This window comes from Brachyistius frenatus, unplaced genomic scaffold (assembly GCF_029030835.1).
Source record: "Brachyistius frenatus isolate BFR_SWC_R1_liver_20210118 unplaced genomic scaffold, ASM2903083v1 Contig_13, whole genome shotgun sequence".
NCBI classification, from domain to species: domain Eukaryota; kingdom Metazoa; phylum Chordata; class Actinopteri; family Embiotocidae; genus Brachyistius; species Brachyistius frenatus.
In genome coordinates, this window is record NW_027210612.1 from 2,352,188 (window position 1) to 2,366,784 (window position 14,597).

Here is a 14,597-nt window from a genome sequence, read left to right on the forward strand (position 1 = left end):
GGAGGAGTCACACCAGAAAATTGGAAAAAACAAAACAATGGCTATTAAAACTCAATTCAGTTTAGTGAGTCATGGCTCCGTCAAACAAGAGCCAGAAAACAAATGAAGGTGTATGAGGACATGGTTGAAAACACTGACCAGTATTGTGTTTTATGTAATAGAACAAAATAAAACACGTGCTAAAGAAGCAATAAAAGTTTTATTCATGTACATCATGACACACAAATTGGATCTGTACATAAATATTGCATGTCACCCAAAGACTAATCAAAATATTACACTTTTAATTAAAAGGAAATAAACAGGCCTCGAACGTGATTTCAAAAAAGTGAAGGTGCGCCGGTGTTCTTTAAAAGACATCAGTGAAAAAAGTTTTTGAAAGAACTGTAAAATCTGAAACTACTCGAAATCTATAAAATACTTCTGAGATCAATTAAAACAAACTTAAACACCTGAAATCTTTATAAATGTAATAAAATATTTTGGTTGAAACGCATTCTTAGTTTACCTTATCTTTGACTGCACACAAACTGTGCATAAACAACGCGAGTGCAACACAACAGCACAGACTTCAGTTGTCCTGATATCACTGATGTCAACGGGACAATAACGTGTGTATAAATTACATCAACATCCAGTAATAAGACAGGTGGTAAGGCCAACAAAGATCCTTGAACAGAGTATCAACATTTGTTTTTTTTAAAGTTGTATTTCAAATATCAAAAGCTGTTTCTCATAGTAGCACCAACTAAAGTAGATTTTCTTGACTAAATTGTAAAACTTTGGGCTGTGACGGAAGGCTACTCAACGAGTAGTTCCACTAGGCACTGTGTTAAACCCCTTCAAAGTTTGTGACATCAGTAACTTAAGTGAAGAGACGCCATCAAGTACCTCAAATGTAATTGGTTTTAAATGCAGCTGCGTCAGTAGGCAGCTTCACATACTAATGCATAATCAAACACATCTCTTTGAGAGACGACAACTTTGTCTGCTTTTTTCTCCCGTCGTCCCAAGTAAGCAACAGAAACCTCCGCTGGAGTCCTTCTGTGAAAGTGGAATGCTGTCTAAGACATTATCTACAGTGACCTGAGTAACTAAAGCACTTGAAAGGCAGGCGGCGAGATTGAAACCTTCTCACCATTTCATCGCGAGGCATCATTTGTGAATAAAAAATAATTCTCAGACAAATGTGACACATAAAAGGTGGTTGCCAATACGAGTCATCTTGGCAGACTGACAAACTGGGCCATGTTCCAACTTTACATACCTCGCATTACTCTCCTTCACCATCATAAAGTGCCCTTGTCAGCGTCGCGGCTAGAAGCAGGGTGATTTAGCTTCCGTGCGATTGACAAGCTATGCCCGAGACCCACAAATACATCTCTTTGCTTTTTCTTTGATCTCACATTAGAACATAAGGAATTTAATTTAAGAGTATTCGAAAGTGAAATCAGAGGTTTGTGATTATCAGTCAGGCACTATGCTGGTAACAGACAAGCTGCTGTGGCGACGACAACAACATCGCCCTGTATTACATTAGTGATACGCCTTAATGTCAAAGCATGTCGTACTTGCAACTGTTAAGTTGTGATCAGTTATTCGGCCACAGGTGGGTCAACACTGGCATTTATATTTCAGTGGGTGTGTGTGTGTGTGTGTGTGAGCCTTTTTTATTTCGTGTGTTAGGAGTGCGTTTAGGTGTAACCTTTGGAAGCATCACTACATTATGGATGTGAGAGTGTAATTTCCTGGTTGGCACTGTACGTTGCAACTGTGTGTTCTCTGTCACACTCAGTATTACTTTGGTAGGTGTTGCTCAGTGAATGTGCCATAGAGATGGTTGAGGGGTTTCCCCTGATGACTGCCAAAGAAAGTAACATTTTAAACCTCACCATCAGAAAACAGACTCAAATATCAGTTATTTAAAAAGCTGAAGAGGACAAACAGGTAAGATGGTAACAAGGCTTTGGAAAAGAGTGATAAAACAACAACATCCTGTAAAAGGGATTTACCATGAAGGGAAAAGAGCACAGCGGCCTTTGGAGAAAGCAGGAAGTGGTTTGTAAAGCACCTTGTTTTAGGCTGGGACGGTGGTTCCTGCTGAGGTTGTCCGACAAACTTTAGGCGTCCTCGTCCTCGTCCTCGCTCTGGGATCGTAGGTATTGAGCGATGGGCTGCAACTTGGTGACGTGGCCGATTCCTTTGGTCACACCCTCTCTAAAAAGCACCTTCGCTCCTACCTTCAGATATTCTGGGTGCTTGATGAACTTGAAAAGAACCACTGCTTTCTCCCCTGTCCTCAGCTCTTCCTGTGGTACAGTGATGTAGCATTAGAAGAGGAATAAAACAAAGACAGCATTATGGGTCAAGTGCAGCAGCAGAAAAGGTTCTTTGGAGTTTGCTTGTGAGCAAACAAACGTTAAGTTTACACTCGGTGTTACTCACCAAAATGTATTGTGTATATATCCTTGAGCTTTAATAAACATGTCAAGTTTATCTCTCCTCATAAAATACTTGCAAAGCCAGTTTTTTTTTTGTATATTTCAAATGACTCAATGGAGTGGTGTGACACCATTGGCCAGATTTGATCATGTCACCCATGTTTACATATGACAAAAACTATTCCAGATTAATGCATGATATATAAAAAAAAAAAATAATAAAAAAAAAAATCCTTGGTAGCTGTTGATCATTATTATACAATGTATGGTCAGTGACAGGATAGAATAGCTTTTAAATTGTATTATCAATTACATTTGAGCGCTCCGTGGGGACAACCCCATGCAATATCAAGCTCCTCAAATGTGGGAAGACAATATGGATGCCCAGAGCCTTTGCCAATAAAAGCGGATGGCACAAATTCGATGCCAGGTGGGGCTGACCGCGTTATGCCCTACTTCAACTTGATTGGCTAGATTGCCTATTTATTTAGTTAGTGTATTTTCTGCAGCACAGATCTTAAAGTCTGCTTTCTGGGCTGTGACCTTCCCATGTGTTATTCAGAGAGCATGGTAGGTGACCAAGCAGCATGACAGCAGCAGTGGTCATCTAAACATTACAATTAAATTGTGGTTGCTCAGTTGCTGCCCAAATTGTCAACGCATACAAACTTACAAATGAGCATGAACAGCAACCTGACAACGGATATGTGCTCGATTGGATTATAATTTGTATTAAACTGTGAGTGAATGTGAGACAGTTGACACCAATTAAGAAGAAACCTATAGTGTCCAATAGCTGGGACATAAATTGTTGAAGATTGCTCACTGGGATCAAAGCTGAAATACATTTTCAGGCTGGAAAGGTCGTAGCTCAGTGGATGGACTAACCTTGCCGTACACAGCTTCCACAGTGGCGGTCTGTCTCACATTGCCAATGTGCACAGTAACCTGGAAGCCCTTGTGGAAGGTCTTGGCATGGAAGAGCAGCACGATCTCAGCCTCAAACATCCAGCAGATGGTAGGATCCATCTCCGGACTCACCATCACCATGCCCTGTGAGTGGAAAACACAAGGATGGTGGTACACAAAGACTAGATTTCTGAGTATTAATACTAAATTAGTCAATACTAAATTATAACTCTTTAATGCAATAATATGTCTTGGTATCATTTTTTAGTTTTATCTTATATGTATACGTTTGTTTTAGATTCTGCCTGCCTCATTGATTTATGGATATCTTCTATTTTGTTTATATAAAACAAACAAGACCTATATAAAAAAAAATCTATGATAAAATATCACATCAGACACACTCCTTGAAAACACAGAGACGGGCACACACTGTACAAAGAAAAGTGAACATCAAGAATCTGACCTTGCGTAGTAGTGACCGGTCAAAGTTGCCCAGGGCGAGTGTCGCAGCCTGGCCGGCCCTCAGTACCCTGCATGCTGAGCGGTTCCTTTGTATGCTGCTTATGGTCAACTTGTGGAAATGGCCCGAGTCTGTGGGCCCTACGACAAGATGATCCCCCTCGCGGCAAATACCACTGCATGGTCAAAGACAATAGAGGGTAAGGGAAGGTCCACGCTATAAATAAATACATGTACCTTGAATGAAAAAAGCATTTGAACAGGCTGACCTGTACAGAGTTCCTCCCACCACAGTCCCCACCTCTGGCACCGTGTAGATCTCATCCACCTGTAATGATGCACACGGCTGTCAGTCCCATCAAAATCATCAACCTGTTTACATTTCATCTGGGGGAGTGCATATCACAGCCAGCTGATCGTATGCATGCATAAACAAACTTCGCCTGAGACTCACCTGAAACTCGGTTAACTGCTGCATGAGCTCCTCCTGCTCTTTGCTGTTGCTGAGAGGAGGGATGATGTTGAAGAAGACCTTGAGCAGGTCGAGACTCTCTCCAGTCACACTGGACAGGGTGAAGATGGGTGTGATGCTGCCAGGGAGAGCACGAAGCAAATCACGAGGACACAAAGATAATACCGTGTAGTTTCTAACCTCGACTGTTATAAGTGTTTTAAGTTATAGAGGGAGCAACATGTGTAACTAGAAAGGTTCATGAACATGTGTCAATTGCGTATACAAAAGCGTTTCGTACCTGGGTGACTGGGCGAACTGCTGCGCTGCTGTGACGGCGTCGTCGGTGCTGCCTACCACCATGGGCACCTTGTTGCAGCCCGGCTGTTTCAGGACGCGCTCCAGCTGCCGCACCGTGCGATCCACAGTGGCCCGCGTACACAGGTCCACTTTACTGATAACGATGAAGATGGGCACCTTCAGAGCCATGGCCAGGCCAAGATGCTCCCATGTCGTACCAGCTGGAAAACAGAGAGAGAGAGAGAGGGGGATGAGGCGGGGAATAGCAGTTACATATTGGTTACGTCTTGTTTTGCGTTTTCTTCATGCCACTAAAATAGCTTTCCCGTCCAAGCACACGAGGCATTGTTTATTTGATGCGGTCAGTGCGTTTCTCCAGGGTAATTTGCATTAAAAAGGCAGAAAGGGATCTTCGCAGGAAACAAAAAAAATGTCAGATATGAAATCAAGTCTTCCGAGACGAGGACGTTTTTTTTTCTGTGTATAAACACAAAGATTGACATCTCGCTGAATGGCAAACGGCTCGTTGGAAATTATTACAGCATTGTAAGCTGGGCTGTTCGAGACAGAGCTGAGATAACATTGCCTGTCTATGGCGTGGCACATAATGAGAGTTAAAGAGCGTATATCAAGACTGATAAGACCGGGTAGAATTTACCATGACGTATGATTATTATGTAATCGCACGAGGCAGACAAGATAGCAGTGCAGGAAAACATTCAAACATATAGTGTATGGTTATTATGTCATTGATACCTAGCTGGTCCACAGTGCCAAAAAAAATAACTTTTAAAAACCAAGTGACCTTGTCCAGGGATAGCCAGTGACCTTAAACAGATGCCTGGTTTGTTATGTTTATTTGTAAACAAAGCTGGCACCTGAGAGAAAGTGATACATGTACTAAGTTATGTCTCGGCTCGGATTCGGGTCTCGACTTAGTCTTGTGTCACAAGGTATTTTAAGGATAAAGTCCCGAAGCATACATTTATAGGTTGACGGACGCTCAAAATACTCTGACCTCTTGCCAGGTGAGCAGCGCAGTGTTTTTCTGCTGCTGTTATTTCCAGCTCATCCAAGGTAACGACGACGCATTGCAAAAATTTTAATTCTGGTTGAGGTGAAGGTTTCGAAATACGGTACACAGTAAAGCATCACAGAATTATGATGACTTGCCCTTTGGCTTGTTGGCTTGTCACAGACACAACCTAAGACGAACCATATTCATTACACAGATCCATTACTCTTTCATAATTAAAGCTGGAGATCTTGGGTTGCAAACACCATGTCCTTTACTCTCTGTTGCGTAGCTGAGGCAGTTCTCATTCTTGACCCCATTTCCCCCAACGTGTATAGGGCACCCATTTTAGACCAGAAATCCACATAAACACGGCAAGGAAGTGGAAAAAAATACAGAGATTCAAGCATAAATAAATATGAATTAAAGAAGAACTAGGCTTTAAAAAATGTGTAGCATTGCAGTATTATTTTTATTTTCAGATTTCAATATCGTTTCCTTATTACGCACCAGAGGTTAAAACAGTGAATGAATTTTTCCTTGTTTATCAGGATGAAAATCTATTTTTCTAAATGTAGGGACTGAATTTATTTACCTTATAAATTATTTTGAATTGAATTTATCAGCAGAGGGTGTACTTTTCTCTTGGTGGTGGTACATCACTGCTGAATGAATGTAAATAATAAATATATATATATACACATAATATAAAACAATGCTTATATTTGTTTATTGAAGGACATCCAGGTCAAAGGTACCAGAGCCACAGATTTACAACAATCAAATAGTCTTAATAGTTTGAAGTTTTTTGAGCCTGTATATTCTTTTGTGACTGTGGCTGGAAAACACTTTTTGGGGCTTTTTCTAAAAATAATAATAGCAAAAAAAATTTTTTAAGTTAAAATTGTTTCAATGGTGACAAAGATTTTAAAAGCCTAAACAAATAACTTCAAAACATGTATTAGGACTTTTTGTTAATAACCTTTAGCAAAATCTGTGAAATCATATATTCAAAATGACCTTACAAAACAGCTGAAACCTGCCCGCCATACATTAACAGCTGCTGAATATAGTTCACTTAATAACTGTGACAAGCTGTGAGCTGCAGTGCTAAGTAACAAGTGTTGTCCCAACAGCTCGGGTTTCATATATACAGGTCTCCTTGTCACTAGCAAAAGGAAAAATAACCGATTTCTTTGTAACCGAATGGAACTTCAGGGCATTGCTTCCAAAAGCATAAAGATTATTTACAAAAGGTCTTTTTAACAGCGAGTTCTCAACTGGGTTCACTTGTTAAAGTCACCGGTTAAAGCTCTTCCTTCACGTAGTCATCTGTCAGAGGTGAGCCAAGCAGAGATCTCTGAGACATCTGTCAGTACTGTCTGTATGTCACAATGGCAGAGCGACCTCGGGGCCTCAGTGTCCCCTGGTGGTGCGCATTGTGGTTTGTGAATCCCACTTTGCCAACATTTTTTTGAATATCAAATCCTACAAATTACTGACCTGTCCTACCAGTTTCAGCAGCTCAGGTTTCAAAGTACAGATTCCTGTACACAAGCTTCCTGCTCTCGGTCTCACTTGCTGTTATCAATAAGGGTCTGGGTTGGTAGAAGCACGTTATGCACTGATACAGAATTGATAAACAAAACAAGGTGTTGAAATAAGTTCACTAAATTAAGTTCAATATGTTATTTTTTTTAATGAAAAAAAAATCTGAAATTTATCAGAAGGTACTTTAACTAAATAAGTTGAATTTTAAAAAATATATATATAAATTTGGGTAAAGTTGGACTGTGAAAAGCCCATTTGTAACACAAACAATACGCAAATCACTGTTTACCTTGGTAGATTGTGTCCCATGATAGGCTTATTTGCATTTTCCTCTTTAATTCAGGAACTAGAAGTTTATTGAGCTGTTGTCTGTTTCTTGTTTATTTTGAATCCTACAGAGAACAGCGTCTTCTTGTAGAGGGAAATGTAACTTTTGGATGTGTGTGGACTTTTTGATGAAACTCACTCTAAAATGTTCAATTTATTAAAAAAAAAAAAAGAAAAAAAAAAGAAAGAAGTGTAGTCAGTCGCAGAGAACAACAAGGCTGAAGCCTGCAAGTATTTGGGGCCTGACATCCGGTGACTGGCAAGTGTTATGTCCTTTCTGTAAAAGTCAGCAACGTTGAAATCCGCACTAACTTACTGACCCATTTGCAGGAGGCAGGTTTAGAGGCAGACCAAGCTCAGAACTACCTCCTGTGGGTCCAACCCCTCTGACGTGAAAGGATGGTATTTGAGATATTTTGGGACTAGCACTGCCGGCAGGGACGAGGAGGAGGGATAAAGGGGGGTGTTGTGGAGGGGCGGTTTGTTATGTAAGGTCAAATATCACATGCCTGAAAAGTGCTGAGCCACAGCTGGTTAAATCCACTACAGTGTGGAGGTGTGATTTACACAAACATGGGCACACTGACAGACCAGTCCTGCAAGTGTGTATTACCAGCCTGCGACAGATCCCCTCTCAATTTGGCCAAACTGAATAAACAAGTGACTGGATAAACACAGTGAGGGTAGCACATTTAGCTGACATAAAAATAATACTCAAGTTTGTATGAAATTAGACGTAAAAATGTAATTGATCAGCGAATGCTCACCAATGCCAGTGTTTGCGCTGACGACCAGCATCGCAAAGTCTGGACAGTAGCTGGTGAGGCCAAAGATGGTGGTCTTCAGGTACTTGTGGTGACCCGCCAGGTCAATGAATGTGATCATTTTAGAGGCACTCTCACAAATCTCCTCTGCTGTCCGAGACTCACTGTAATTCACAACCTAGAAAAAAAAAGTGAAGCTAGTTATCGGTTGCTAACATTACCTCCTGATGCAGTGGTTTGGTGAAAGAAAGACTGATACATCACTGTATAAGAATGAGGCTAAGAAAGAGCTACTCGAACAGTGAAAGTCATGTTGTTCATCCTTTGGCAGAGGGTCTTCCCTCACCTCTCCTTTACTGTTGAAGCCAAGGATCTCAAAGCTGATGCTTGAAGTGCGTCCAGTCTGGATCTCGTGCAGATGTCTGAAGAGGTTGAGCCTCGCTCTTCCCCGTCCATTGTCCAGCTCACCCTGTGTCAACACCCCCAACAGAGTGGACTTACCCGAGTCCACATTACCCAGTACGGCCACTCGCAGGTCCAAGAACTGCCGGGAAAAAACACCAAGTAAAAAAAAAAAATGCATGAAAAATGCCCGCGAATTTAAGACCTGGAAGAAGCTGCGAGGAACAGGGACATCTGGGCCTCTCTGGTTCGGCTATTGCCATCGATATGAGCTTTTCATTTAAAACGGATGGCCAAAACATTTGGTCGACCAACAATGAAACTATGATCGCTTAGTAACTCAGTCAGCAACATTCATGTTTATAGTGCCGGTGGTGCTGTTGCGGTTAGGCCAAAAAAACACCACGCCTTCACAGTAGCCCCACTAACCTGCTGGTCATCTGGCACCTTGCGAATGAGAACTTCAGCAATCTTACGAAGTTCGTCAGAGTCATAGTCCACCTCCCGCTCTCTGAGAACTGTAATGTCAGCTCCAACTCTGTCAGGAAAAAATATATAAGTTTTAGAATGTGAATTCTGTATCTTTTTTTAATTTCTGGTAAACCTATATTATATCATTTGCATATATTGGGGACCAACGTGTAACCTTTCTTGCAAGTTGTTTAGTTCGGGTAACAAAGGAGTATTTAAGTAACCAACTGTGAACCTGGTAAAATAAAAAGTAAATAAAAACACTCTCTGAACTTACTTCTCCGCCAGCATGTGAAGTGTTTTTAGTGACGCCCTCATGTCCTCCTCTGACAGTCCCACCAGCATGCCATTGTCCTCAACACCTATTTGATAGACAGCTTCGCCTCGGCCCTCCTGCAGTCTCCATTTCATTTGTGTTGCCAGGTGCTCAAAGCGGTATTGTGTGGGGTTCACTAGCTTCAACTAGAAAAAGAAAAGACCGAACAATGTCGCTGAACTTAAACCTAAATTTAAAATTGCAATTTGTTCAGATGGTAGTTCAATCATTTTGATGCAATGAACTAACATTACAAAGGATCACTGTAGGACTGAGGCAATAAAAAACAAAACAAATAAAGTCTATGTTGAGGTAGCAGGGAAGCAGCTGTCCAGATACTAAAAATGCTCTCGCTAATCCACGGTGGTGTTGACTTTCCATGGCAAGACTGCACTAGTATATTCTGACATGTTACCTATATGTAGCTGACTGATGGTAATGACCAATAACATAATTTAACATCATAACATTATTTAATTTTATTTGTTTTTGTGTATGAAGTCTGTATGTGTGTGTGTGTGTATATAATATTCATTGCTCTTTTTTTTTTTTCCCTAAAATAATTATTTTGTATCTTTCTTATTTATGTATACCTATTTGTAAATGTTTTCTTATTGTGTGCACCTTTTTTGTGTTTCTGTGTTGTGATGACCACATTTCCCCACTGTGGGATTAATAAAGTCTAAATCTAATCTACACTATTGTCATGAAGTGGCTGACCTACACATTAACCACCTTTATAATGTTATGTAAATCAACAAGCACTCTTTAAAAGGGAACCCAAATGTACTCTTAAAAAAAAAAACTCTTAACATCATAACATTATTTAATTTGATTTGTTTTTGTGTATGAAAAAAAAAAAAAAAAAAAAAAAAAAAGGTTCTTGCATCACAGCTAATTTTCTTACCTTGTACTCTATATTTCCCTCTTCAGCCTGAGAGACCGGGAGAGAAACAAAAAAAGGGACAACAGCTGTCAGGCTGAAGAGAAGTGAGACAACAGGCTATTGATTTGTTTAAAAACAAAAAGGAAAGCAATCTGACTGAATGAGCAGTCAGTGTCCCGTGAATAGGCGGTCACTGGAGTGATCACTATTGTTCGTATACACGGGAGATATTTGTCCCACTTTGAGGGATATTGACTAGTTAACCTCACATTTATTTATATTGATGTTTACACGTCCGCCTGCCTGCCTGCCTTGTCTAATTACACATCAAGTTGCAGCGTGTGAAGGCTAACTAAGCAGTTAGTCAGTTGTATAGCCGTCCGTGAGGTCATCATATTCAAGGATCAGCTGGAACCTGCAGCTGACACCTTGGCGTATGTTAATTAAGAGTTCACGACCACGGCGCCGGAGTACAGTACAGTTTATCTCTTTAAGTGCAACCTGCAATCATTTTGACAACACAGCATAATCCTGAAAACAAATGTGTTTGTATTTGCCTCCGAGTTAAGACACAGTATTTTAGGCTTTAGGAAGCTTTGAGGTGACGTAGTTTTTTTTTTTTTTCTTTCACGTTTTAGAGCAAATGAAGCTCAACTGATAAATGGGTTGAGTTTAAGTAACTCACGCTGTAAACAGGTTAATCAAGTAAGTTTATGCTTTGGTGCAACAACACAGTCCTTAGCCGAGTGAACATCAGGGACCGTGATAATAGCCTCATCTCGTTGGTGACCCATCGGTTAGGTTTAGGCGTGAGAAGTGAGATGTTTGGAGGTAAGGATACCCAGAGGGCAGGGACACGAATCTGATGGCTCACACATATTGTACGTACCGGCTGTAATACCCGCCCCCCCCCCCCCCCTCCTGCCCCCCCCTGTTTACAAACACAGCTGTTCCGCTTCTGACAGCCAGCGAAAAACACGAGTTGCTCAGTTCATCCGAGCAGCTTCCGATCAACACGACAGTGTAAAAACTAACGCGAATCGCAAATAATAAATTGTCGGCCGATGCCGAGATCGCTAATCCTGGCCCGATATAACCATCCCGTGCGCTTCCCGGAACCGACTAAGCTATACGTGTCACTTGCAGGTTCAGGCGACCAGTCGAGAGGAGGGAGGCTAACCCCGGCGACAGGAAACGCAATGGAGAAAACAAAATCCACGATCACACACACACACACACACACACACACACACACACACACACACACACACACACACACACACACACACACACACACACAGCATGCGCACAAACAACTTGTTTGTTTACATGTAGACTTCGCTACGCGTCGTGAGCAGTATTAGCTCGACTGCCGCTAGCTGTTTTGTTGTTTGTTGTTTGTTGTTGTGCGTAATTTCCAGCCTTACCTCGGGAGGTAGATACGGGGTGTTGTTGCTCGGTTTGAAGTTGCGGGAGAATCGAGCTTTGGCTTTTTTGTTGTTCTTTGCGCAAGCTTTTTTGGGGGCTACACCGTGGCCATTTCCCGGCTTGACGTTGGACGCTTGAGATCCAGAGCCGTGTCCATTTCCCGAGCCAAATAAGTCCGATACCCGCGCATCCATCGGCTACTTTGGGACCTGACTCGTTAGCTTACCACCACCTGGACAAATATTGATGCTGCGCTGTTAAGAAAAAAAACCAACAACAACAACAACTCCGGCCCGGCATGCAGGTGCAAGTATTTCAGTGAAATTAGCCCGCTGATGGTATCTTACCGCACACCCTCCACCCCCCCCAAAAAAAAATAAAAACAAAGCACCGACCTCCCCCAAACTCTTCAAACCGAACAATAACAGCTCGGTCGAGACTGTCCTTTTGAGTTTACTGCGCTTACGTCACAGCAATGACTGTCAAAGGATACGCCTGTTTTATACACCACTAGACCGCAAGTGAGAGGTTCGCTTTGTTTTCTGACTTGCACTACATTGCATGCATGTTTAAACTCCGCCCGTTTAGCTACCTGGGTGCGCACGCACGCACGATATTTTTTTTTTTTTTTTTTTTTTTTTTTTTGCATCGGCCGAAAAAGGAAATGACGTTCTTGTTTACAAGGATTTTTTTTTTTTTTTTTTTTTTTTTTTTTTTTTTTTGTGGAAAGTTTGCCTACAAAACATGATGAAACATAATCGAAAGACTTGTCATCAATTTCAACATGTAGAATTTGATCTCCAGATTGGGATTTAGTGGTTTCAATACCTCTTCAGTTGTGTATTCATATTCAGTATGTCATTTTTTGTTTTTTTTTCTGTCAAGGTTTAGGTTCATTATTTCAGCTACAAAAGACGTTCACACTGTGATCAGTTTGCTGTCAGTTCTTTTACTTTCTTTTGAGGTTTTATTTCACCCTTAAAGGTTTAATGACTGCAACCCAAAGTTTAGATCAGCTTGTCCAACCAGTCTATTTCTTAATAATAATGGACTTGGACTTAGTTTTATTAGATTGTAACTTTTTAATCTGGCAAGCAGCCAAATATGAATAAATAAATAAAGCAGAGAGATTCTTGCTGACAGAACGCAGAAGTTGCAATGCCACATTTTCTATCTGAGAGGAAGTTGAGAATGGCTAACAAGTATTTTGGACTAGTTTTTAACACCATTTGAAATTGTATCTCTGTATTTCATAGGATTATTTAACCCTTTCCGTATAAGGTAGACTTTAGGTTTGGTTCAATTTCTTTAATGATCTTGGATTAGTTGCATGTTTACGTGAGGTTTAGATTCAATAGATTAGATTGATTTAACTTGTACTCACATAAAATGCCTTAAAAGTTAACTTTGCTTCTTGCTGTGCATTTTTGTCTGTCCAGAAAGAGAGCACTTTTAGGAACCTTTAAAAAATACTCTGTATTTCAGCAAATTAATAGGCTTGTTAACACACAGTTCACATAAACTGTGACCGCTTGTTCCTGCAAAGAGACTGCATTTTGAGAAAAGTCCGCCAGCTCCCCTGTGGGAGATAAATAGTTCCAGAGTCTGGCATTTCTAAAACTCTGCACTGATTGGTCAGGCGACCTCTGATGCGGGGGCTCAGCCCATTCAGTCCTGGCTGAGGGAAGTGTTTTTTTGTTTTGTTTTGTTTTTATAGCCTTAACTTCCTTCAAACGTCCACATTCATATTGTACCCACTTGCAACACTTTGGTTCTTCTCTTTTGGTGAGAATGAGTTATCCACTGGTGATTCTGCTCTGTGTGGGACTACTGCACCAGACTGCAAGGGCCGTCTTCATGGATAAACTCGCAGACGACAAGATTTGTGGAGATGCAGAGTGCTCATGTAAGTCAGAGCATTGGAGATAAGCAAGATACAGTGTGTAGAATGCACTCTGAAAACTATCCTATATCAAAGTCATGCAATATAATGCACGTTTTCGACAGCATTTTAAAATAGTAGATGTTAATATGTCTCTTTCCTCTCTTGTTTTATGGTATTTATTAGATGTTCTCTCAATGGCCACAGCCTTGGATGACTTCATAGCTCCTGACTGCAGATTTATCAACCTCAGGAAGGGTCAGATGGTTTATGTGTATTCTAAACTCATACCACCGGAGGGCAGTGGAGTCTTCTGGTCTGGGAGTGTATGTGCACAGTATTTGTTGCATGTTATTAAGTCGCACTGCACACTTAGAATCACTTACAAAAAGGCACAGAGGATTTTCAACAGCTGTGACAAACAAACTAATTTCACTCTATATGAAATGGAACAAGCATTTAATTATTTAAAGGTCAAATGCATAAAACATACAGCGTCGGGCTTGTTAGAGGCTATCTTATTTTCATTGTCAGGTTTACGGTGAGCGGTATGTGGACCAGATGGGAATCATTGGATACTTCCCTGCAACTGTGGTCAAGGAGACACAGAAGTTTACTGAAGACGCAGTTAAGATGCAAACAACCGTGAGTATATTGGTCGAAGTGGAATACTTTATATTCATTTTATAGAGTTGTAGGTGGTGGTCCACATTATGTTTTGCCTTTCTTGCAGGACATGGACTTCTACTGTGCCTGAGGCACGGCAGACTGAGGCCTAAGCCCTTCTTTATTTTATAACTCTGGCTTTTATAGAACAGTAGGTCTTTCTTCTGCCGAGCCGGTCTCAGACTAAAGTCCAACTACATCCTTCGCTTCAGCTTGAAAGAAAAACCTGGACTCTCATCCCTTTGTATAGCTCCAACACACCTGCTGTGCAGTCAGCTATGTGTTGCTTGAGATATTTTTGCTCAATAAATCTTTTTTCTTCCATG

The 14,597-nt window shown here is 41.0% G+C and overlaps 2 protein-coding genes across 2 annotated transcripts; one reads left to right on the forward strand and one right to left on the reverse strand.

Annotated features, from left to right (window-relative positions):
- Positions 1-180: 180 nt before the first annotated feature.
- Positions 181-12,330, reverse strand: gtpbp2a (GTP binding protein 2a). Its single transcript, XM_069692770.1, has 12 exons — positions 11,723-12,330; positions 10,317-10,343; positions 9,371-9,555; positions 9,052-9,160; positions 8,567-8,764; positions 8,224-8,398; positions 4,565-4,784; positions 4,267-4,402; positions 4,082-4,140; positions 3,817-3,988; positions 3,330-3,494; positions 181-2,309 (listed from the first exon to the last, which is right to left on the reverse strand). Exons 1-12 carry the CDS (start codon positions 11,915-11,917, stop codon positions 2,121-2,123), a joined length of 1,830 nt encoding a protein of 609 aa, XP_069548871.1. The 5' UTR covers positions 11,918-12,330; the 3' UTR covers positions 181-2,120.
- Positions 12,331-13,432: 1,102 nt separating this feature from the next.
- On the forward strand, positions 13,433-14,597 carry LOC138617507 (otoraplin-like). Its single transcript, XM_069692581.1, has 4 exons — positions 13,433-13,629; positions 13,792-13,931; positions 14,140-14,250; positions 14,339-14,597. The coding sequence occupies exons 1-4, from the start codon at positions 13,515-13,517 to the stop codon at positions 14,360-14,362; spliced, it is 390 nt and encodes a 129-aa protein (XP_069548682.1). The 5' UTR covers positions 13,433-13,514; the 3' UTR covers positions 14,363-14,597.

Bases quoted from the DNA above. Each gene is read 5' to 3' on its own strand.
- gtpbp2a (XM_069692770.1), bottom strand. From the start codon at position 11,917: ATGGATGCGCGGGTATCGGACTTATTTGGCTCGGGAAATGGACACGGC. The intron at 10,344-11,722 runs GTAAGGCTGGAA...CCGGTCTCTCAG, and splicing joins CCCCGTATCTACCTCCCGAG to GCTGAAGAGGGAAATATAGA. The intron at 2,310-3,329 runs GTTAGTCCATCC...ACTGTACCACAG, and splicing joins TGGAAGCTGTGTACGGCAAG to GAAGAGCTGAGGACAGGGGA.
- LOC138617507 (XM_069692581.1), top strand. From the start codon at position 13,515: ATGAGTTATCCACTGGTGATTCTGCTCTGTGTGGGACTACTGCACCAG. The intron at 13,630-13,791 runs GTAAGTCAGAGC...GGTATTTATTAG, and splicing joins TGGAGATGCAGAGTGCTCAT to ATGTTCTCTCAATGGCCACA. The intron at 14,251-14,338 runs GTGAGTATATTG...CCTTTCTTGCAG, and splicing joins CAGTTAAGATGCAAACAACC to GACATGGACTTCTACTGTGC.